The sequence below is a fragment of the Biomphalaria glabrata genome, chromosome 2 (assembly GCF_947242115.1).
Source record: "Biomphalaria glabrata chromosome 2, xgBioGlab47.1, whole genome shotgun sequence".
Taxonomy (NCBI): Eukaryota; Metazoa; Mollusca; class Gastropoda; family Planorbidae; genus Biomphalaria; species Biomphalaria glabrata.
This window is the reverse complement of record NC_074712.1, coordinates 17,865,375-17,891,571: the sequence shown is the minus strand read 5'-3', so window position 1 is coordinate 17,891,571 and position 26,197 is coordinate 17,865,375. Positions and strand designations below refer to the sequence as shown.

Sequence of the window (26,197 nt, the reverse complement as noted above, 5' to 3'; positions counted from 1 at the left end):
TAGACGTCTATTAGCGCGTCCATTTAGAACGTCGCTGTGCAGACTTATTGCTAAAATATGCATCAGAGTTTATGTTGTGTCTGGAAGGGGGGAGGGGGGAATTACTAATTTGTTTTCTTAATTTTTCTTTATAATTGTCTGTGAATGTCCTTTTAAAGCACAAACTGAACAAATACCAGAGTCTAGTTAGTTAGTTGTCTTTTTTTTAGTTATTTCCTTTGAGGTCTCTGTAGGCTGTCTCTTTTTCGCATTTGTTGTGTGTTACATATACATAGCAAGAGTACTAACCCCTTAATTATAGCTTTGAGCGTGTCTTTTAATAACATCTGCCTTTTATTTAAATTTGAGGTTGGGGTAAACTTTACAAAGATTTTATTAGCTCACTCTGTCTGTCTGTCTGTCTGTCTGTCTGGTACAAATCTTGTACGCGTCTTTTCTCACACAGATCAAGTTGAATCTTTGCACAATTATTCATGGTCGAAGACAATACATAAATCTAAAAAAAAATAATTAAATAATTACTTCTTACTTACTTAATCCTGTGAACTTCCGGTGAAGAGCACCCACACCTGTCCACCGAACTCAGTTCTGAGCAGCTTCACTGATCACTGACCTCTTCCAGGTTTTCTTGGGCCTGCCCACTTAGAAGGTTTCTGATGATTCATCATAACATTAAAAGCGAACACACACACACACATACACACACACGTGTACTAGTGAAAGCCCTTCGTGCGCTAATTAGTAGTTATAAATGAATTGTGTTTTATATAGAAGAATGGAGATGAACCTTGCAGTATTGATAGATATAACAGTATTTGTGCGATTCTTTCCCTTATAATATTTATTTTAAGTATTCGTTTAAATTTTGATTATTTTTTATCTTTTTAATTTTTTTTTAAAATTGTAACAATACCAGATGAACTAGTTTATTTCTGATTAAATAAGATTCCTCACTCTCTCTTTCTCACACACGCACACGCACACAGACACGCATACGCACATATATATATATATATATATATATATATATATATATATATATACATAATGTAAAGTCTTGAGAGACAGTGAGTGCGCCCAAACTTAAGGTCACATTCGTTTACATTAAAAAGACATTAATAACTAGTCTAATTTCCAAATCGAAATTCGACCGAGTTGAAAGTCGAAATCATTTTGTGCTTTTTTTTTAAATTTCTTTCCCAGACTTGGAATGGCCTGGTCAAAGCCCTGTTGACAAAGGAAGCGGACATAGTGATGACGTCATTCAAAATCAACCCGGACAGGGCCAGCGCCGTGAACTTTTCGGTGCCCTACTTGGAGACTGGCATTAAGATCATTGTGGCGCTACGTGACGGCGCCATATCGCCAACAGCCTTTCTAGGTCAGTGCTTCCTGTTCTCCTTACTGATGCCCAGCTTGGGAGGCAGCCCAGCCAAATCGTTTATTTACTGAGCTTTCAAATGGAGGAGACTTTCTCTCTTCTTAAAAGAGATTCCTTCTTTTTAATCTTTTTTTTCGAGATACAAAATAAATAAGGACAGTAACTAAAGACATAAATAAATAAGTAGATGGACTTTTGATTTAGGTTGGTGGACATTTGAGCATCTGTTTTTCTTCCATTCTTTTTGTTCAAAAAAAAAAAAAAAAGGTTTCCATTTCCCGAGCTCTTTTTAATCTTCAGACTCAATTATCTGGCAGTACAATTGTGGAGACAGGAACTCGCAACTCTAGAATGTTAAAGTCAATTCTCAGACTTCTTTCCAAGAGTGTGATTTGTTTCACAACTTTTAGAATTTATGTTTTTCTCGTCGCTTTTAATTTTGAGATGGCTTAATAATGATTGGCAAATAAATAAAATTAATGCATGGCTTGAAAAAAAATTAAATGCAGTTTTAAGCACTTGTATAAGTTTGTACAAAAATAGTGAAGACGTTAGGCTGCGATCGTAAATTAAATCTGGCATTGTATACAAATATACGCAAATATGCACACAGACATTTATATGTAATTTACAAACATACCAAAGCTTACACACAGACTTTATGTTCACACAGACACCTAAGTGTACATTAAGATGTACCCACAAGAATACATATTACATATTACATATGTCTTAAACAAGGTCTGCCAAGAGTGTATATCCAGATGCACGCGCCTTGTACAGTCAATCTAAAGTTTTATGGCAAAATAAGTACAAATGTGTATCTTTTTTTAATTTGGATTTTCACGATAATTTTGTAAGATCAGTAATCTCTCCATGGATTTGTAAGATCCGCTTAAATCCCAAGTCATAAAATACAGTAACATAGATAAAGAAAAGAATGCTTTATGGAGGACTGTGGAGGCGATATAAAGAAACTTAAAGAAAAAAAAGTTATAAAAAAATTGAATATTGTGAGAAATAACTGTTGCCTTCTAAGTTAAAATTTTTTTTTGCTACAAGCGAAATACCTTAGAAATGTGTTTTTATAGTGCTAAAAAATATAGCAACTCTTTTAAAATTCATACTGCCATGAAATTCATGGACACACCAAAAAATAGTTATTTATAGTTAACCGCTTTAGATAAAAATCTTCAATAAAAAGTGAAATGTGTTCAGGGACAGCGCTTCTAAGCAGTTGGTATTAAGCTGTTTTATTAGAAGAAAAGTACTATCTGTATATTTAAGTCTTTGACATGGCTGACCCTCAAGATTCAAGATTTGTTTGTTTTTTTTTTTAAATTATATAACATCGTCTGTCTGTCTGTCTGTCTGTCTGGTAAAATGATTGTACACGTTATTTCTCCCTCATCCATTTTCTCATCAACTTGATACTTTACACAGTAAATCATTGGCATAGACAAGACATGAATTTTAAAAAATTAACTAATTAGTTCATTTGTTGCTGTTGGATTCTAACAAGGGAAATTAATCAGTCTGTATTCATAAATATGTTTATTTATATAAGGTTTGTTTCCCTTACATAATTTAACACATTATTTCTTCCACACACATATATTTGGATCAGTTTGAAACTTAATGTTATTTTATTGTACCTAATAAAATTATCAAATAAACAAATTTTGGCATTTAATTCCTTTCTGTGGTATCGAATAAGTGAAATAACTTCCACGTTACTGAGAGAGTTTTTAAGTGCAGAGTTCTTCCCCGTAGATAAGCTTTGTTTGTTTTTTTAAAGGATTTTTAAACAATTTAAATTTACTTGTTTAGATTTCCTTTAAGTTTCTCTGAAGGGAGGAAACACCTTTGGGCTTTGAACCTAAGCCAAATGGATATAATTGTTCAATATAATTGTTCATTTTCTGGCACTGATCTGAACACTAAACAGCTCGTGATTAATCCTAGACCTCATATACATGGTTACATGGTGCAGCTCTGGAAAACTTTGCGTCAGCTGGCACTCTGGGAGATCCTGAGATCGATACGTGTCCGAGTCTTTTGGCCCAGCGACATTAGCAGTGTTATCATTGTCTTCCTGGAGGACTGACATGTTGCTGTTTCCTATAACTTTTTGAACACACTAGATACCAATGGTTCCTAAAATTTTGATCTGCTGTAAGTCAAATTTATCGACAGTGACATGGCTGTATAGATGTTTGACTGTTTTATAAATTTGTATACTGTACAAACTTTTTTTGTTCAAGGTCAAGATGAATGAAATTTTAAAAATTGATTTAGTAAAGCCCGACATCCATTGTGGACATGTGGGGAGGGGGTGTTTGGGAAGATGTCTTCTGCTGCCTGTGGACATTCAGCTCGAGTCGATTCTTGAATTAAAAACTCCATGTCTACATCGAGATAAGAGTTCGAGTCCCCTTCAAGTCTAGCGATGTATTCCAGTTGGTCACATAGTGCAGGCTTTACGAGGCGACAAATATCTTGCCACCTACATATTTTGCTGCAGTTGACACGATAAAGGCGATGACCTACCAATGCACCTTTCTTCAATAGTGACTTGACCAAGTTTACTTAGACTTAAGAAACGTCTGTCAGTCATTTTGAAGATCTATTGGCCATGCATCTAGAAAGTTAGCATCACAACGTTTGTAAACATTGTAAGCAGTAGCAGACTTAGAGGGTGGCAAATGGGGCAACCACTCCAGGCCCCGCGCCTGAGGGGGGGCCCCGCGGTCGGAGATTCTCTCGTGACCGTCAGGTTCGAAAACAGACCAGTTCTCATAAACTAGGACTTGTTGCTTATAATTCCCTGGCATCTATATGATACCAATGACCATGTAAACTCTTAACATGACATTTTTGGTTTCGAAATACTGTTCAGTTTTTAGTAAAGACAGTATCTAATGGCCTGTACATTTGAAGCGGCTATCACTGCTTAACAGTTTAGCTTTGCATTTAAAAAAAAGCTTATCCGGAAGCAACCAATCAAAATCGTTTACTTCGTAAATAAAGAGTCATAGAGTAGTATTATGTCGCATTACAGTTTACAAATAATTGATAAGTATACACTAAATATACTGTTACTTTGGTCCAACATAGAAAAGAAAAGACACGTGTGTTTCAGTGTCAAAAAAAAACGCGGACGTATTTTTTTTCATTAGAAAGTCGGATCTACCAAAAGTCAATGGACCACTGTAGCTCCTATCGTACACTTTGTTCTTATACCAAAGACTAAAGACAGTATTTTCTTTTCCTAGTAAGTTGTTTGGCACGAGAGCTAATGGATGCCAATTAGTAAACGAAAGCTTCTGCGACTGGAAACATTTTGGTAATAAAACTCAGCTGTAAATCACGTTCAAATGTTTGTAAAATGTTTTGGATAATCTACTTCCTAGTCCAAATCTCCCGCAGGACGACGGGGGTGGCAGCCGGCAGGGTAAGAACCTGGGACCATCGAGACAACCAAACAATAGTCCAACGCGCATACCGCGCGGCCAGGCAGCCATCCATACTTATATACTTATTCAAAACGAGCTTATAGACCTCAGGGCATATTTTCGAGTCATCCTTGACTGCTCCCTTGACGTTAGCCACTAAGAGCAGATGTCTTTTACATAGTGTTTTGTTGACGTATCAGATCCAGAAGTTATAGTGAAGAACATTTCGAGTTCATATAGCTAAAAAAAGACTGCCTTTGGCTAACTGACGTAAGGTAGTATGTTTGTAACAAAAAATAAGGCCTTCAGCATTAGAGGCGGACGAGTCCGTTAGCGTGAAATGATACATTATATATAGTCTACCATTACGGCTCAAGGTCCCGCGTATGACATTCGCCCAGGGCCCAGCGCATGACACTCGCCCTGGGCCCCGCGCATTGCTAAGATCGCCCCTGATTGTAAGACCTTGAGGACATTTCTACATTTTTATTACGAGGCTTGTCAATAGAAGTCGATTAACATACTATACATAATGCTATACAGAAAACAACTAAGACTTCTTGAGCGCTTCCACCAAAGATGCTTGCGCTCCATCATGGACATACGGTGGCAAGACCGCACTACAAACAACGATGTCCTTGCGAACGCCGGTATGGACAGTATAGAGGGACTTCTTATGGTCCGGCAGTTACGCTGGGTAGGGCACGTATCCCGTATGGGAGATGAACGTATGCCAAAGGCAGTCTTTTTTTGGTGAGCTAAAAGGTGGTCGACGTAACAGAGGCGCCCCACGGAAACGCTTCAAAGACCAGCTTAGGCGCCAACTTTCCTTGGCTGACATAGAAGAGAGCACCTGGTTGCATGCGGCCTCAGAACGAGACAGCTGGAGGTCACTCACGAAGGCCGCGGGATACACATTTGAAACCAAAAGAAAATCCGCTGCCGAGGACAAACGCAGACGGCGAAAAGAAAATCTAAATCGACCACCTGCGGACAATGGTTATGCTTGCCCCTGATGTGGCAAAATATGTAGGTCACATCTGGGGCTGCGCAGCCACGGGAAATACTGCACTCCTCACTAATCTTCGGACTCGAAGACAAGCCGTATTATTAATGTAATATATAAAGCAGAAAGAAAGGCGTATGTATGTATGTATGTTTCGCATAGAAATCAAAACCGTTTGACCAATCTGATAAAAACAAAACTTGGCTTAAATGCTCCTTAGATCATGACGGGAGACCGTAATGTATGTTTAATGTGTCAACCATTACCGGAAGGCTCTAAAAATACACAAAAAGTACCAAATTGTATCTCTATCAAAAAACGAACATTTTTTTTTTACAAATCGGGTTAACCCGTTTTCAAAGTAGTTTATATTTGATATAAATATGTCACAAACTACTTTTATTTTCGTGGCAAATGTTTAAAAAATGTGAATGGAACATTACTATGTTCAACATAGATCTAAATTCAAACCAGTAGATCAGTAATACCAAAATATGACCCGCAGGCCGCGGGTCATATAAGGCTAGCACCATATAATACTCAGTTTATGTAGGCCTACTACTGTCTTTTATCTTGTGCGTAAAATATGAAGGCACGTATTGAGCAGGTGTGAAATGGCTGCGCCTCTAACCAGAGAGTTTGTTCAACAAATGAAGTCCCTCCATTCTTTCAGAGCCCTTTGACTTTTTCTCCTGGATGCTGATTATGGTTCTGTTGGTTCACGTCACGGCTACAGTTATCTTCCTGTTCGACTGGGCAGTGCCCAAGACAAAGAGAAGACATCAAGGTAGCCACTGGCTAGCGTCAAAAAAAAAGAATTTTCAATTTCTTTCTGTTGGGCTATTTGTTTTTTTTTTTTTTTTTTTTTTTTTTTTTTTGTAGTCTTTTTTTTTGTTAAATTACAATTTGCATTTGAAGTGATGACGTCGTTTTAATTTCTTCTTCATGGCGTTTTTCCCATCCTTGACCTTTGGCTTGTTTCTTAATCTAACGTCGCACTTTCATGACCTTTACATGTACAAATATTTTCTTTGCTTGCAGCCTCCATAACACCTTTTTTTTTACACTTTTTACGAACTTTTTAAAGTGATCTAAGTGTCTAGTAAGTCTAGTTCATATAACAAATTGTTTCAACATTTTTACAAGTGTGTGTCAATCTTCTAAAATTTCAAAATGTTTAAAAATAGTTTTATAGAATTAGCGTACAAAATCCATCTATTTTCTTTTACAAAAAAGAAAAGACAAAAAAAAATACATACAAAGTACCATTGGCCATATTTTGCAGGTTCATTTTCAGCAATGTCTGAAATAAAGAAAGTGACGTTTATTAATACAATGGATTTATCTTTTTTTAAAAAAAAAAGCAACTAATTGAGTTATTTCTCTGAAACGAATGTTTATTTGTATTTGAAGTTTAATTATTGAACTTAGATTTTATATAAAGTATGTTTCTTTCTCTTTCTCTTCTGTTCTCCCTCTCTCTATTTCTTTTCCTTGTACTCTTTATTGTTCTTTTCCTTTATCTCTTTTTTCTGTGTCTTTCTCTGTCTCTATCTCTTTCTCTATCTTTTTCTCTGTTACTGTTTCTTTCTGTGTGTTTTCACCTCTCTCGTATCCCAACAGAGCCTTATGACTATGCCTCCTGGTCGCTTATCCTAATCTTCAGTGTCCATGCTACCGGCTCGTCCATCCTGATATTTGAATGGTTAAGTCCCTATGGACTGAACCGTGGACTGACACATATGAGAGGTAACTGAGGTAAAACTCTGGAAGTATGATTCCCATCTACCATACTGCGCATGTCACACATATGTAGGGGAGAATAGAACACTCATCACTCAAGTGGGTAACTTATATTCAAATAAAACTTACAAGAACGTGTCCTCCAATTAACAATACTTTAATTTTATTTTAAATCTATCTAGTCCTATAATAATTTTTGAAAAGTTCGTTTATTCTTGGAAGCTGGGAATTTAAAGAAAATAATAATAATATTTAATACATAATCTGGGCTCTACTATTTTCATAACTTCAATTTTGTCAGGGTAGTTATTAAAGAAGCGAGAAAACGTGGAGAGCATACATACCAGTACTCTCGATAATTTTATGACAATGAAATCTGGCGATAATTAATTATTTAATTACCTATTGTTGACATTCTCACCACATATATTTTAAGAACCTTAAATTTCAAAAATATTCATTATATGCTATTGGAAAAAAATAACTCCATATACAAAGCAATTTAAAACGTTAAAATATTATGACAACCTAAATGTAATTATTTGCATTGCCATGTTTTACAATCATTGTACTTTAAAATGTATCTATTTAATTTGTACGCTTACTAATAAAATATGCATCTTTTTGTTATTAAAAAAAAAGCCCAATAAAGAGGCCAATAGCCCAAAAAAGAGGCGATGCCCAAAAAAGAGGCAAAGGCCCAAGGATTCTTAGGATTTAAACAGCTCGACAACTGAAGACAAAAGCTAAAAAGCTGAGGTATCCTTAAAAAAAAAAATCTGGCGATTGAGAAATGTAAACCATTACGTAGGGCAGACGATATTCCTCCCTTTTTGTATTTAAAAAAAAAAGCAAAGAAAGAGTACAAAGTCTTTTTAGTTCTGGACGTTAGAACTCCCACTCTCTGAGAAGAGAAAAACTCATGATATTTATTTATAACCCTATGGAATGGCAACAATAGTTTTACTTCTGCCAATTGTCTCTTTTTTCTTCTTTTAGTCACACGCAATCTAAAGTTAGTGTTCAAAATATATGCAATTAAAATAAAATCAACTGGTGCCGGACTATTTTCACACTAATTGCGTAACTAATAATGTGTAGCCTACATACAAATAGATAAGAGATGGGATATCTACAAACAAAACACTGATCATCTATATGTTTTGTTTTTTATATAATTGTTGTTTTTTAATTCTGTTTTAACCCGTTTCTACTATTAGATCTTGTCCTTTGTTTTCTGTTCATTTTATGCTTTGGGTGTTTGATGGCCTTTCTTCTAATATTAAATAACAAGTAAAAGTGTATTAATTTGTTAGTTAAAGCCAATATTTAAAACCTATTTCCCCATTAAAAATTGATTATTATAAGTGTTAAAAATGGCACATATTTCATCAATCAATAAATTTATTTCATTCATTAATTTTTTTTTGAGTATATTATTGGTTTTCACGTCAATCCTTAATGCAAATATCAAGATGTACTTTAGTATCTAACTTATATAGCTCGTTAAATAGTCTTGCTCAAGGAATAGCGTTGGACATAATTCACTATCCTTTTGTCCACAGATCACAAGTTCTCCTTATTCAGATCCTTCTGGTTAATCTGGGCTATGCTGTTCAGTACATCAGTGCAGACGGACTCCCCGAAAGGAATAGCCAGTAGGTTCCTGGCCAATATCTGGGCTCTCTTTGCCCTGGTGTTTCTGGCTTCCTACACTGCCAACCTGGCAGCATTTATGATCACTAAAGAAGAGTACTATGATTTGTCTGGCATTCAAGATTACAGGGTAAAACATTTTGATAGTGAACCCATGTATTTGTAGTTGTCCTTATAATATATCTTTCTAATTGTAAATTGTAATTCTTAGTCCTTAAGGCTTAAGCTATCGAACATTAGCCAAGTTAGCTAAAGAAGTTGCTAGCCACAAGTAGCCAACAATTTTTTTAGCAGTAGCTAATCCTATTTTTTAACAACGGTTATATCAACTCACTCTGAATGTCTGGTAAAAAGTGTGTACACGTTATTTCTCCGACACCCGACCTCAGATCAAGTTGAAATTTTGCTCAGTTATTGCTTTTACCTGACGAAACATGAATCAATATAAATAATTAACTAATTAGTTAATTAACTATTGGTAATTTATTATTTTCTTTGGTATCAAACAATGGAAAGAAATTCTACTTGACTGAAGTGGTGGTTTATGCTGAATTAGTCCCCTTTTTAGGTCGCCACTTTAAAGTAAGTTTGAAACACTTCACTAGCAGAGAGGTTAGTGTGTCGGTTTGTGGAGATTTTAGCCCTGAGTTCGAATTCAGGTCATTTACATTTTTTATGAATGCATTTATAAAGTGGTTTTGGTAAAATTCACCCATATTCCCCCCTTCTCCCCATCCCCAAATTTTCCCAACAGATAGGATAATTGCGTATTGAGAAGGCTAAAAGCACCGAAATAAAATTAAACAAGATTACAAAGAGAGTTTGTGTTACACAAACTCAGAGGCGGCCCCCGTCGAAGTCGGATCCCTGTCGGATCTGCATATTCGCAAATAATATTCAAGAGGTGATTTAATTTTGATGTAAAATGTTTTACACGTTTCGGATGTTCCTTCAGAGTTGAAGATAATTACTTCCTAGTCCAAACCTCCCGCAGGACGACGGGGGATGGGAGCGGGCAGGGTTTGAACCCTGGGCCATCCATAAATCTGAACGACAGTCCAGCGCGCAAACCGCACGACCAGGCAGCCATCCGATGGTCAAAAGTAATAATGTTTCAAAGATTCATTTGCCGTAAATTTAAATTTAAATTTAATAAAAAATAGTAGATTAGTTTTAGTATATTAAAACATTACAATATTGATCAAAACGTTTGGAAATGAAAATCTACACTTTTTTTTTACACTTTAAGTTTAGAAATTGAAATTCTACATCTTAATCTAGTCTATTTTAGTCTAAACTAGATCTAGAAATTCTAGATCTAGACTCTAAAATAATTTTAATTAGAATATAAATCCAGATCTAGATATACTGTAATAAAAATCTAGATCTAGTTTAAAAAATCTAGATTAGATCTAAATCAAGATATCATTCCTTTTTTAAACGCGAGTTACATAACGAGGCTCAATAAACATTACTATACCGAGTTCTTTTTTCATTTCATTTGAAGAATTAATTCCATATAACGTCAGAGGGAAAAAAAACACTACGTCACACGGCCTAGCTAGACTAAAAATCGCCTTCATCTATAAGAGCCATTTATCGAGTGTTCATAGACTTTGGTGCGCCGAGTGCGTTCTTTAAGCATTTCATTTAAAGAATTCATTCCATATGACGTCAAAGGAAAAAAAACACTACGTCACACGCCTAGCTAGAATAAAAATCGCCTTCATCATTACGAGCCTTTTATCGAGTATTCATAGACATTGGTGCACCGAGTGCGTTCTTTTAGCATTTCATTTAAAGAATTCATTCCATATGACGTCAAAGGAAAAAAAAAACACTACGTCACAAGGCCTAGCTAGACTAAAAATCACCTTTATCAACACGAGCCATTTCTCGAGTGTTCATAGACATTGGTGCACCGAGTGCGTTCTTTTAGCATTTCATTTAAAGAATTCATTCCATGTGACGTCAAAGGAAAAAAAAAACACTACGTCACACGGCTTAGTTAGACTAAAATATGTTTTCATTAATACAAGCAATTTTTTCGAGGGTTAATAGACATTGGTGCACCGAGTGCGTTCTTTTAACATTACATTTAAAGAGTCCATTCATATGACGTCAAAGAAAAAAAAATCCATTACCTCACAATAGGCTAGTACCGGTACCATAAAAAAAAATGTCTTTATTTACACGAGATATTTAACGAGGGTTCATAGACATTGGTGCACTGAGTTCTAATAGATATTATTTAAAAAGGATCAAAGCCACATTGTTTTTGCGTTTTGTCTGTCAGTCGGTCTGTCCGTTATCTTGATATAAAAAAACAACTAAAAGTTATTAAAAATTGATTAACCTTTATTTTACGTTTCAAAACATCGCAATAATTTTTAGGTATGAACACAATTGAAAAGTTTATATAATAGATTGTTCCGGATGTTTGTATAAATAGTAAAAGAAAAAGAGAATTTCAGATAAATGTAATACCGTTAATTAAATTTTTTGGATGGTCTCGTATAAAAATTAGATGTACTACAGCCACGTGGAGAGATTTTCATACCTTACTTTGGTGTTTGGATTCTGTTTTCCTTAAAAATCGGAACATAATATTAACGATAATTAGATATTTTAATGTTTAAGGTAGAAAGTTAAATGTACTGTAAGAGAGTAGTGAGTTAAAATATTTTTCATAAAAATCCGTAAAAACATTATTTCGTAAATGAGAAGATTATTTGTTTATTAATTAGAAGAGGGAGTTCAAACAATTATTTGGCGTTAGTAGATTTTTAAATAAATTCGGAAATTTCTGGCGACGATTTGTAAGAAACAAAATCCGGAACTTTCTTTATCGATTACAAAACTTCTATGTTATGTTTTACAAGAAAATTAAATGTCTAAAAAGTAATTTTCAGTAATCAATTCTAGTAAATTACTTTTTTTAAAAGCCTTATGCGATTTCAAACAATCATTAGGCATAATTCATGTTTTATTAAACAATATCCGGAACATTTTTACACTTAATGAAATATAAGTCAGTATAGAGATTATGATTTAGCATTAATATGCTATTTACATAAAAAACGGAACAACATATTATTGATAATGTGTTTTTGCAACGTTTAAGCATGGAAATTGAATGTAATATAAGTTAGAAGAGCAAACAAACATTTGTTGGCGTTGATTAGTTTTGCACAAAAAAATCCGGAACAATCAATTTTAGATACTTAAAACTATTGAGATGTTATGGGAGGAACATTAAAGGGTAAATCAGATTTTCAATAGCTTTTAGAGTTCTAGTTTTTTAAATCTAATCGTGACGGACAGACCGACCAACAGACAAAACGCACAAAAATAAGCTTCTTTTATTCGGATGGGGGCACTAAACAAAAAATAAATAAAATCTGATTTTTAAAAAAAGTTTAAGGAATTGGTTTAGCACCTGATCATGTTGCGACGTTACGCTACTGCACGAAAATCGCTGCATAAAAAGTCCATTTAAAAAAATGTGCGTGATATTTACATACAAAGTGCATTATTAGCCTTTATAAACAAACAGAAATGTTTTCTTTTAATTTTAGCAGCTAGTTGACCAGAAAAAACGTCTTTAACTATTATTTGTATTTGTTGTAAACATTTCCTGTACATTTTAAAAATATATTTGACTTAGTGATACTGAAAATACACAAAAATAGTCCATCTTTGTTAGCATATTGTAACATTGCCTCCCTTACATTTACGTAATTGTTTTAGAATTGGTGTATTTTTATGAAAAAATCGCTTGCATAATTAATTTTATAAATTAAACGGTTTGCTTTTAGAAAACCAAAAGTAGCCGTTGCACCTAAACTTTTCAAGCCGGATTTAATGATGAAATAATATTTTTCATATCTCTTCTAGTTTTCGAGATCTGAGTGTGACAGACGGACAGACGGACAGACGGACAGACGGACATTTTGCACAAACCTAATAGCGGCTTTTTCCCCTTACGGGGGCCGCTAAAAATTGGCCATCAAATTATTCTTTGTGTCCCATCTGCTTTGATGTGCTCTTTTTTTTCCCCACAATCAATTTTTTTATTTATTTTGTGCAGATTTTTTTTAAATAAATTAAACAATAACTAAATTTTGAAGAAATATCTTAGGGAAAAGGTTTTAAAAGAAATTAACTATTCTTGTATTTTTTCAAGACCCTGTTTCTGTTTACTAAAGATGCAATGTCATAACGTTGAAACTCTTTGTTTTCAGCTTCAGAATCCATATACAATGAATCCTCCCTTTAAATACGCCACTATACCGAATGGCAGCACTGAAGCCAACATACGTACTAATCATATTGATATGTACAACTATATGAAGGCATACAACTTACCGGATGTGGAGTCAGGAATTACGGCTTTGAAACAAGGGTACTTTTAACCTTTTGAACTTACAAAATCATATTTTTTTTAAATAAATACGCGCCTTTGTTACCAAAACACTCACTCTTACAGCGTTCACACACAAACACGATGATTTGTTAAGAAGTGAATGATACGATAGAATCAGTGGCCTAGCATCCATGGTGCGAAGGGGTTCAATGAACCCTGGCCCATGACCAATAGGGGCCCAGGTGGCACTTATAAAAAGATATTAACAAAAGGTATCCAATTCTGATATAATTTTACTTTGCATTACTCGCTGGTAGGCCACACGGTGAGAACTCTGGTTTGACCGTTATAATTTTTCAGAATTATTTTTATAACCATCTAAAAATTAAATTTGGCTTTCGTTTTTTTAGCAGTGAAATTGTTCCGAATGACGTCACATAAATGTGTTTGTTGTTTTTTAACACGGTTTCAGCGGGACTTATATAACGCACTGCGGCACTCGACACACTTTGTACTAATAAAGGACTTGTAGAAATAAATTAACGTGCATGATGCACACCATCTTGTGTAGTTGTAAGTTCCACGAATGTTTTGAAATGTACAAATATAAAATAACCTGAACATAGACTTATATATTAGGCCATGGTTAGCCTATATCTAAACTGGAAACCGGAAACAAATTCTTATCCGCGATTGATCGATGATTCACAGACCTATATATATAGAGAGATTTTTATGTACCTAAACTCTTTTTTCAGGCTCTAAGGCGAGTCACCACATTCAATCTTTTCTGTCTTAGAAAAGTACTGATCTTTAGTTTTCAAAGTTTAGAAATAATGCAAAATCATTTCTCGGATATTCAAGCAAATATATGAAACAAAGCCATTTCCTGTTAGTTTCCATTGAGATAATGTTTTAAAAATCCTAGATCGAAATAATTCATGTTGATTTAAATCATCGTATGTACATTTAAATAGATTGATTACCTAGATCTTTCTAGATTATGTATCTAAAAATTGCAAAATAATAATTATGAGACGAGAGTACTCTTATTTTTGATGTTCAATTACTAGATCTAGATCGAAAAATTAAATTATATGTTACGTAGGTTAGGGTTGAGAAAAAAACAACTTTACATCTTTGAACTACTTTACAAAACAACGCCTTGATCCAGCTTTCAAAAAAAATTTCACGACATTTTTTGTAGTGCTAAAAAAATCTCCATGGCCAGTCTAGAGTAGTATGTATAAGTCTATGGTCTATGGTTATTATGTTCCGTCCATAGACATAAATAAATATAGACTGGCCGAAGGAAGTAACTTCATGTAACTTGAAAACATGTATATCTATTGTATTCGGATTTCCGAATTATGAAAAATTGCATGATCTTCATTCTTAGAGATTAAACAAAACATTAGTGAACATATTGTAATACTTATATAGGTTATGTCTGAAATAGATATGAATACTTAATTTTTATACTGCTCATAAATGCTGTATAATAAAGTACAAAAAATTGCAAGTCACAAATGTTCGTTTCATAAAACTCTTTAATCAGCCAGTCTATATTTATTTATGTCTATGGTTCCGTCTATGCGTCTATTTTGTTTCGTTGTAATAGTACTTTACAAGTGAAACTTTTTAAATGTTTCAGAAAGATTCAAGCTTTTATTTACGACTCATCAGTGTTGGAATACAGAGCGTCACGTGACCCAAAGTGTGGACTTGTGACTGTAGGCAACAGATACGCCATGACAGGATACGGTGTTGGTTTCCCGCCAAATAATAAACAGTTTAAAAATCCTTGGATTGATAAATTCAACAAAGTGATTCTCAAACTGCAGGAAAACGGTAATTTGATCTGCTCAATGAATACGATTTTTTTAATTCTCAAAATAATTTCTATCTGTTAAGTATATGTACTGTGTGCCTAATAGTAGTGCATCTTGATATTTTGTTTTAAAAAATTTCTTTAGAAAACAATCAATGTTGAAAGTTTATCCTCAATGTTAGAGCGACATTATCCTCAATACTAATGCAACATTATCCTCAATACTAATGCAGCATTATCCTCAATACTAATGCAACATTATCCTCAATACTAATGCAACATTATCCTCAATACTAATGCAACATTATCCCCAATACTAATGCAACATTATCCTCAATACTAATGCAACATTATCCTCAATGCTAGTGCGGCATAATTCTCAACGTTAATGCAACTTTGCCATTAAATCTTATGAAACTTTGTCCTTAATTTTGTTCAACATTCTTCTAAACATTAGTGCAACATTCTTTTCAATATTAGTGCAGCATTCTTTTCAATATAAGTGCAACATTCTTTTCAATATTAGTGCTACATTCTTTTCAATATTAGTGCTACATTCTTTTCTCAATATTAGTGCAACATTCTTTTCAATATTAGTGCAGCATTCTTTTCAATATAAGTGCAACATTCTTTTCAATATTAGTCCAACATTCTTTTCTCAATATTAGTGCAGTATTCTTTTCAATATAAGTGCAACATTCTTTTCAATATTAGTGCAACATTCTTTTCAATATTAGTGCAACATTCTTTTCTCAATATTAGTGCAGTATTCTTTTCAATATTAGTGCAGCATTCTTTTCAATATTAGTGCAACATTCTTTTCTCAATATTAGTGCAGTATTCTTTTCAATATAAGTGCAACATTCTTTTCTAAATATTAGTGCAGCATTCTTTTCAATATAAGTGCAACATTCTTTTCAATATTAGTGCAACATTCTTTTCTCAATATTAGTGCAACATTCTTTTCAATATTAGTGCAGCATTCTTTTCAATATAAGTGCAACATTATTTTCAATATTAGTGCAACATTCTTCTAAACATTAGTGCAACATTCTTTTCAATATTAGTCCAACATTCTTTTCTCAATATTAAAGCAACATTCTTTTCAATATTAGTGCAACATTCTTTTCAATATTAGTGCAACATTCTTTTCAATAATAGTGCAACATTCTTTTCAATATAAGTGCTACATTATTTTCAATATCAGTGCTACATTATTTTCAATATTAGTGCAACATTCTTTTCAATATAAGTGCAACATTCTTTTCAATATTAGTGCAACATTCTTTTCAATATTAGTGCAACATTCTTTTCAATATTAGTGCAACATTCTTTTCAATATAAGTGCAACATTCTTTTCAATATTAGTGCAGCATTATTTTCAATATAAGTGCAACATTATTTTCTCAATATTAGTGCAACATAATTTTCAATATTAGTCCAACATTCTTTTCAATATTGGTGCAGCATTCTTTTCAATATTAGTGCAACATTCTTTTCAATATTAGTGCAACATTCTTCTAAACATTAGTGCCACATTCTTTTCAATATTAGTGCAACATTCTTTTCAATAAAAGTGCAACATTATTTTCAATATTAGTGCAACATTATTTTCAATATAAGTGCAACATTATTTTCAATATTAGTGCTACATTCTTTTCAATATTAGTGCAACATTCTTTTCAATATAAGTGCAACATTCTTTTCAATATTAGTGCAGCATTATTTTCAATATAAGTGCAACATTATTTTCAATATAAGTGCAACATTATTTTCAATATAAGTGCAACATTATTTTTAATATTAGTGCTACATTCTTTTCAATATTAGTGCAACATTCTTTTCAATATAAGTGCAACATTCTTTTCAATATTAGTGCAGCATTATTTTCAATATAAGTGCAACATTATTTTCAATATTAGTGCAACATTCTTTTCAATATTAGTGCAACATTCTTTTCAATATTAGTGCAACATTCTTTTCAATATTAGTGCAACATTCTTTTCAATATTAGTGCAACATTCTTTTCTCAATATTAGTGCAACATTATTTTCAATATTAGTGCAACATTCTTTTCAATATAAGTGCAACATTATTTTCAATATTAGTGCAACATTCTTTTCTCAATATTAGTGCAACATTCTTTTCAATATTGGTGCAACATTCTTTTCAATATAAGTGCAACATTATTTTCAATATTAGTGCAACATTCTTTTCAATATAAGTGCAACATTCTTTTCAATATTAGTGCAGCATTATTTTCAATATAAGTGCAACATTATTTTCAATATTAGTGCAACATTCTTTTCAATATTAGTGCAACATTCTTTTCAATATTAGTGCAACATTATTTTCAATATTAGTGCAACATTCTTTTCAATATAAGTGCAACATTCTTTTCAATATTAGTGCAACATTATTTTCTCAATATTAGTGCAACATTCTTTTCAATATTAGTGCAACATTCTTTTCAATATTGGTGCAACATTCTTTTCAATATAAGTGCAACATTATTTTCAATATTAGTGCAACATTCTTTTCAATATAAGTGCAACATTCTTTTCAATATTAGTGCAACATTCTTTTTAATCTTAGTGCAACGTTCTTTTCAATATTAGTGCAGCATTCTTTTCAATATAAGTGCAACATTCTTTTCAATATTAGTGCAACATTCTTTTCAATCTTAGTGCAACATTATTTTCAATATAAGTGCAACATTCTTTTCAATATAAGTGCAACAGTATTTTCAATATAAGTGCAACATTTTTTTCTCAATATTAGTGCAACATTCTTTTCAATATTAGTGCAACATTCTTTTCAATATTAGTGCAACAATATTTTCAATATTAGTGCAACATTATTTTCAATATTAGTGCAACATTCTTTTCAATATTAGTGCAACATTCTTTTCAATCTTAGTGCAACATTATTTTCAATATAAGTGCAACATTCTTTTCAATCTTAGTGCAACATTCTTTTCAATATTAGTGCAACATTCTTTTCAATCTTAGTGCAACATTATTTTCAATATAAGTGCAACATTCTTTTCAATATAAGTGTAACATTCTTTTCAATATAAGTGCAACATTCTTTTCAATATTAGTCCAACATTCTTTTCAATCTTAGTGCAACATTATTTTCAATATAAGTGCAACATTTTTTTCAATATAAGTGTAACATTCTTTTCAATATAAGTGCAACATTCTTTTCAATATTAGTCCAACATTCTTTTCAATCTTAGTGCAACATTATTTTCAATATTAGTGCAACATTCTTTTCAATATTAGTGCAACATTCTTTTCAATATTAGTGCAACATTATTTTCAATATTAGTGCAACATTCTTTTCTCAATATTAGTGCAACATTATTTTCAATATTAGTGCAACATTCTTTTCAATATTAGTGCAACATTCTTTTCAATCTTAGTGCAACATTATTTTCAATATAAGTGCAACATTCTTTTCAATATAAGTGCAACATTATTGTCAATATAAGTGCAACATTTTTTTCTCAATATTAGTGCAACATTCTTTTCAATATTAGTGCAACATTATTTTCAATATTAGTGCAACATTATTTTCAATATTAGTGCAACATTATTTTCAATATAAGTGCATCATGTTTGTGGCCCAGCTTACTCTCCGTAGTAATTAAGGATATTATGAAATTGTTTCCTATAGTTGTGACAGTGGTATAAGAATCACTACATTAAACTGTTCAATAGTTTGTTTGAGTATTTCGTCTCACTATTTCTTTTGCAGGTGAACTTGACAGGTTACAAAAGTTTTGGCTTGCCGGAGCTTGTGATACGAAAAAAGAAAAAGGCGTGTCCAACAGAACTTTGGGAATTTTGAACTTCACGTCTGCTTTCATTTTATTGGGTACTGGAGTTTTGTTGGGGCTCCTCATTTTAATATTTGAACACATCTACTTCAAGTTCTGTCGCAAGCGTTTAAAAAAATGGGATAAATGTGGATGTTGTGCTTTGGTATCCTTGGTAAGTCTAGGTTTTTTGTTTTAGTTGGATTTAAGTTTTCATCATGTTCTATTGGAAGAGCGTCATATGGCGGGAAAGAGAAAGCGGATACATTAAAATGAAGATGAATGTATTGGGAAACTACAAAGGGAAATACATTGAAATATTTTTCATTGTTTCAACATTTGAAACTTTCCTCTATGGCGGAAACAAAATATAAATAGCTAGCTTTTTGGTGTAACTGGCGACAAAGTCAACAATGTTTTATGTGATTTGTTTCCCTTTGACTTATATCAGAGTTATCTAAGCTTTTCCGGTGTAGTCCATTTTTTTTTACATTTAGTTGACAACATTGAAGTTCAATTTAGCGTCCTTGATACGGCATGGACATAACAATGTGCATAACCCATATTTTTACTACAGTATGAGCATTATATAAATATTTAGATGTAACACTGTGCACTAACCTATATATTTCCCCAAATATGGGCATTTCTTTAATGACATAAAATAACAATATGCATGAACTTATATATTTTTCCTCCATAATGGGCAACACATGAAAATAAATGTAAAAATGTGCACTTACATATATATATATTTCCCCCATTATGGGCATACCATGAATATACATGTAACGATATGCACTAACCAGAAAATAGGTATATCAAGAATACATACATTACAACAGTGTTTCCCAAACTGTGCTCCCTAGTGTTCCGCGACGCCTGAATTTTCAACAAACTACTGGAATAATTAACTAGTAGTCCAACACGTGAATTCATCTGCCCAAAAATAAATAAATAAAATGTTCCGCTTAGAGCTCAGAATTTGTGAAGTGTTCTGTTAAATAAAAAGTTTGGGGAACACTGCTTTACAATATGCAATAAACTATATATATTTCCTAGAGCATGACGACATGCGTTGTAATGTGAACTAAATACATTGCAACTATATGTATCCCCTCAAAGTCGTCATAAATAGATACGTTGCAATGTGCAGTCAACTATATATCTCTTCAAAGTAGGTCATAAATAGATACGTTGCAATGTGCAGTCAACTATATATCTCTTCAAAGTAGGTCATAAATAGATACGTTGCAATGTGCAGTCAACTAAATATCTCTTCAAAGTAGGTCATAAATAGATACGTTGCAATGTACAGCCATCTATATATCTCTTCAAAGTAGGTCATAAATAGATACGTTGCAATGTACAGCCATCTATATATCTCTTCAAAGTAGGTCATAAATAGATACGTTGCAATGTGCAGTCAACTATATATCTCTTCAAAGTAGGTCATAAATAGATACGTTGCAATGTGCAGTCAACTATATATCTCTTCAAAGTAGGTCATAAATAGATACGTTGCAATGTGCAGTCAACTAAATATCTCTTCAAAGTAGGTCATAAATAGATACGTTGCAATGTACAGCCATCTATATATCTCTTCAAAGTAGGTCATAAATAGATACGTTGCAATGTGCAGTCAACTATATATCTCTTCAAAGTAGGTCATAAATAGATACGTTGCAATGTGCAGTCAACTATATATCTCTTCAAAGTAGGTCATAAATAGATACGTTGCAATGTGCAGTCAACTATATATCTCTTCAAAGTAGGTCATAAATAGATACGTTGCAATGTGCAGTCAACTATATATCTCTTCAAAGTAGGTCATAAATAGATACGTTGCAATGTGCACTCAACTATATATCTCTTCAAAGTAGGTCATAAATAGATACGTTGCAATGTGCACTCAACTATATATCTCTTCAAAGTAGGTCATAAATAGATACGTTGCAATGTGCACAACTATATATCTCTTCAAAGTAGGTCATAAATAGATACGTTGCAATGTGCAGTCAACTATATATCTCTTCAAAGTAGGTCATAAATAGATACGTTGCAATGTGCACTCAACTATATACATTTCCCCAGAGTATGGGCAGATCTTTACAGTTTAAAGACTACGTCGAGGAGGCGATGAATACTTTTGGGAAATCCCGATGCAAAGACCCAACGTGTGAAACACAGATGTGGAAACTGAGACATCAGCTCGATATGGCTTTGTTAAAGATTGACCATCTCCAGAATCAGCTCGGGTATTCTCACGTTATCTGTCTTAATACAGAGTGGCCCCCTTGAAAAGTGGAAAATTTGTCAATCATCTATTTATTTTTACAAATGATAAATTTTCCTAAGTTTTTTAAAGGCTTCTTATCTTAATATGTTATATTACTCTCATAGATGGTTAAAAATTTTCGTCTGTACATTTTGAAGCAGTGTCTTAACCTAGAAATGCAAGCTCGTGTAGGGTTTTGAAAGATAACTTGTGAGATATGGTTCCAAGCTCCTTTTCAAACCATCACTAGAGTTCACGTCACGTGGACATTTCTGGTGCTCTTTAAATAACAAGATACAAACGCAGCAATCCAAGACATTTTAAGTCTGGACTTTTGGAGGGTAAATCCTCCGGTAGATTTGCTGAAGAGATTGAACTGACGCCATTGAAAAATGAAATATTGAGATTAAAATCATGCATTCTATTCGTGATCTAAGTAAATCAAAATGGAAATAAGTAAGATTGCATTTTATTCATATCTCATCAGACCCTCAAATTTTCCTCTTTTCTAACAAACCACCCTGAATTAGCTGTATATTTTTAACAAGTTATAATAATGTACATGTAAATTTATACTAACTCTTTTTTTTTTGTCTATGGTTCAGCGATCTTGGAGTGGAATATTTAGCTATATTACCAGCATCTACGCATGTCACGGAGCAGGAAGCAGAACATGCACAGAATTTTGGTGCCATCAGAGCCAATGGGATGCAAAGTCCTCAAGCGTCTTTTATAGGGTCTCAACCTTTATCTAAATGTGGAATGAGGTTGAGAACAATGCAGCCATTCGGCCCAGATCTACAGGAGACTGCTTTCATGAAAAGTAATGATCAGGTTCTTTGTGATCCTGTTGCTGGAAAGATGGACCAGCTGGTGGAGCATTTTGATGAGACGGACAGCTCTCCATTGGCAGAAGAGTATCCTGATCCCTCCCTGCCTCCACCTCCCCTGGGAGAGTCTCCTCTGCTTAGCGCTAGCGTCAGTAACGTCACAGGAGGAGGGGAGACTAGCTATGGGTTTGATGACTTTACCAGTGAGTCCGGCAGTGCCAGAAGTCTCAGCGCCCTGGCCGGCAGAATACACTTGTCGGGTTCCTCCCCGGGCAACGCTCTGAGACGCACGCCAAGTTACTCCTCTGCTGTTGGTCGGGACACTGGCTCTGACAGCGCGGGAGAAAACTCTCCAAACATGTCTGGCCGTGTCAGGCTGTATGACGGTAAAACATATATTGGAGTAGACAGCCGGAACAGAATAACATGATCATTCTTAATCACGTAATTAGTTGGGTTTTTTTTTTTGTGTCATTCCATTTGGTGAACATGGTAGGGCATCTCTTAATGAGCTGTTTCAAAGTCTGACTTGAAAGCTTCAGACATTTCTTCCGAGCTGAAGATCATTGCGTCCTAGCACAAAGCTCCTGAAAGATGGCCAGAGTTAGCGGTGTGAAGGTTTCGAGCTCGACACCACCGTGGCGGGGAGTACAAAGGGGCACACAATCAGGCAGACGTCATGCTGGCGTGTGGTGTCCCAAATAAAACCTTCCTATACATAGAAGTGACGCATAACTATACCGGCACATTCATCATAGTACTGACCTATCTAGTATATATTTGAGCTTTGATCTGGAATTGTTTTCCATTTGTAAATATTGTCTCGTCATTTTTCTTCCGGTTGTATTTTTTCTATTGTTTTCTATTCAAGCATTAAAATGACATAACTTAATTAGTAGCATAGTTTCAGTGAAGCATTACACCGAATAATGTCTCAATGTTTCCAATATGTATCATTTACTAAATTTCTTAAAGGTTTTGTGCGTTTCTGTGTAAAAACCGGTCGATGTTGGGCGTTATGGTGTTTCTCTCCGCATAAACCTGATGTCTTATATGATATCATTACTTTCTTAAAATTGTGATTGCATCTGCGCATCTTTGTCCAATTTTGTTTGTAACAATTTTATATGGAGAGGAAAAAAACTCTAAGAATATTTTTCGGACTGAAGAAACCTTGTAACACAATAGAACGAATTCCTATTTCTGCGGCGTTGTTAGAAATTCATCGTGTGTCTTCGATAAAATAATTTTAGATAATTAAACAGCTTATCTCTTAATTACGTTGTAGTGATATGTAAAGGAAAAACAATTTTAGTTTATGTGTATGTGTGTGTGTGTTTATTCAGCCATGCTATTAAGTCAAGTCATTTTCTTTTTTTTTTTTTCTAAGGCTGTGAAGAAAAATTTAGAACAGCTTATTCAGCAGACGGTATCCTATATACACACACACACATAAATACATTCACACTTACACACCATTTTTGTTCAATGTGCATGTTTGAGTAAACTGAGTGTTAAAATTCCATTTGCTCCTGATTATAAAGCAGGATGTCTGTAGTTCTATTAGCTGGTGTCTATTTGATTGTAGCTCTGTAATATCAACTTTAAACTGCTTTTGTTCATTATCTTCGGTGTCAAATGATGTCATGAATGGAAACCGAAAGAGTTTTTGGATCTGAACACTATCTGTGTTGCAAGGTTTTAAGAAGATTTAGACTTATGTTAGAACTCCTCCAGTTAGCTTGCAGTCTCATCTTTGGTGGAAAAAGGCTGGGCGAATATTTCGGAAACTGCTCTAATGAGTTTTTCTGAAAATTAGACAATTATGTATATCTTTGGGAAAATTACAATCTAGTTTGCCACTCTGTGAAAACTCTAGTTTGGTCGTGATAGTTTTTTAAAATATTACCAGCTTAAAATTTTATTTCGCTTTGTAAAGTAAGTAAAAGGTTTCCCTTTCTATAGTTTGGCTCAGGGCCGGTCTTAGGCCACTGCAACCTATGCGGTCGCAGTGGGCCCCGCGCTTGCATAGGCCCCGCGCTAATTCGAAGTAATTATTAAATTTCAAAATTTGTAGGCCTACGAAAAATTCCTGGAAATCTCCTGAATTTATTAAAATCTCATGAAAAGTCATAAAAATCTCCTGAAAAATAGACAAAATTGTCATTTGTGGGTGTCATTCATTGTGGAAAACGCCAATCCTACACGCGTTAAAAGAAAAAGGCATTGTCAGCATTCATGCAATAGAATTTAATAATCGGGCGAATGTTCACCTTAATCGGAAGTTCCAATACTTTATTTACTTTTATAGTCACTGGCATATAAATATGCCATAGGTTGAAAGGTTCATAAAGTAAAGTTAATTTGATCGCAATTTTGTACTTAGTAAAGAATGAATACAATTCAAAGTCGAATTTTTTTTCTAATACAAAATCTTAATTTTCACTTATTATCCTTATTCCCACCAAGACTAGGCCCCGCGAAATCAGTTTCGCATAGGGCCCCGCAATTGTTAGAACCGGCCCTGGTTTGGATTACCCTTTTTCAAAACGACTTTAGTGGGGAATTTTCGCTCTCGCCTCCAATGTTTCTTTTTTGTCAGTGAAGATTTAAATAAATAAATAGACTTCTATGAATATTTTGGCAGTCCACATGCCCTTGTCGAATCATTAGTTCGTTTGTAAAACTTGATAGTGATAAGGTCACTGTAAAAAACTTCTTATAATAATAAAGAAATAAAAAGAATGAGATGCTATAGAGAGAAAGACCATCGTCAGCTAATAAGAATTGATTTTTTTTTTATTTTACCTTTTTTAAAATTTAATCTACTTTTTTGTAGCCAGTGTAACAGTGTAGCCGATGAGTAGTGCTAATTTATCAATGCTCTGTCTGATATATTAGAATATCTGTTGTGTTATTTGCTCCCTTTCGATATTTGTTTATTATGGGTCAAAAGATAAAGAACACCGCCATTAATTAATTAATTAGAATTACGTCAGTGTATGTCGTCTATATCCTGTGATTGAAAGATTGTGTCACTTAGTATCCATTGTTTTCTAATTCATTACGATGGTTGTTCCTTTTAATATGGATTTCTTGCCACATCAAATCTTTAATCATTGCATCTGTTTACTGTCCATTCGTTTTAGTCAACAAATCTATTGTTACAACTTGTAGTCAACAAATCTATTGTTACAACTTGTATATTGTTACTTAATAAATGATTTTTTTCTCTTGACAAGTATTTGTTCAAAATATTATCTTAGATAACAGAAAAAAATTCTAACTTTAGTCTGTGGAGACAAAAAAAAACAACAACTGCTAACACATTTCCATTGATTAGGACGTAATCATCTTCTTGTTTGAAGTAAATCGTCTAAGATTAGATGCATGGTGTCTAGGGGAGGATTTCTTTGCGTATTCGTTAATCCTTCCACAATACGTGCATTTTTCTTTCCGTACCTTTGCCTTTGATGGTGTTACTGCTTTCTCAATGATTGGAGGGTCGGCTTGTATCTATCTGTTTGCTGGCAGTCTCATAGGCTCTGCAATTGCCTCTGCACCTTTTCAATGTTAGATTACTATCTTGTAATAATTTCATTTTGAGGCATTCCTGCCTAACTCCGAGAACTACTCTGTCTCTAAAAAGACTATCTTCCAGTCGTTCAAACCCAGATGTCTGTGCTACTCTTCTCGTATTTGTAATGTACTTTTCAATGTCCTCGCTTTCTTGCAGTTCATTGAAAATATAGCGCTCATAAATAAGTTTCATTCGTTTTTCCAATGGAAATATTCAAATTTCTTCCCTTTTTTTGTTTTTTTCCATTT

The 26,197-nt window shown here is 33.6% G+C and overlaps 1 protein-coding gene across 2 annotated transcripts in view; it reads left to right on the top strand.

Annotated features, from left to right (window-relative positions):
* The window catches only part of LOC106072555 (glutamate receptor ionotropic, NMDA 2B-like), a 196,244-nt gene extending 170,640 nt beyond the window's left edge, over nt 1-25,604 (top strand). For both annotated transcript variants that reach the window (XM_056019524.1, XM_056019522.1), the window contains exons 11-18: nt 1,204-1,381; nt 7,466-7,591; nt 9,151-9,371; nt 13,486-13,646; nt 15,262-15,458; nt 19,201-19,436; nt 21,356-21,519; nt 22,145-25,604. In XM_056019524.1, coding sequence (XP_055875499.1) covers nt 1,204-1,381; nt 7,466-7,591; nt 9,151-9,371; nt 13,486-13,646; nt 15,262-15,458; nt 19,201-19,436; nt 21,356-21,519; nt 22,145-22,799 — 1,938 coding nt within the window. In that variant the 3' untranslated portion in view covers nt 22,800-25,604. The remainder of the gene's footprint in view (nt 1-1,203; nt 1,382-7,465; nt 7,592-9,150; nt 9,372-13,485; nt 13,647-15,261; nt 15,459-19,200; nt 19,437-21,355; nt 21,520-22,144) is intronic.
* Nucleotides 25,605-26,197: the final 593 nt, after the last annotated feature.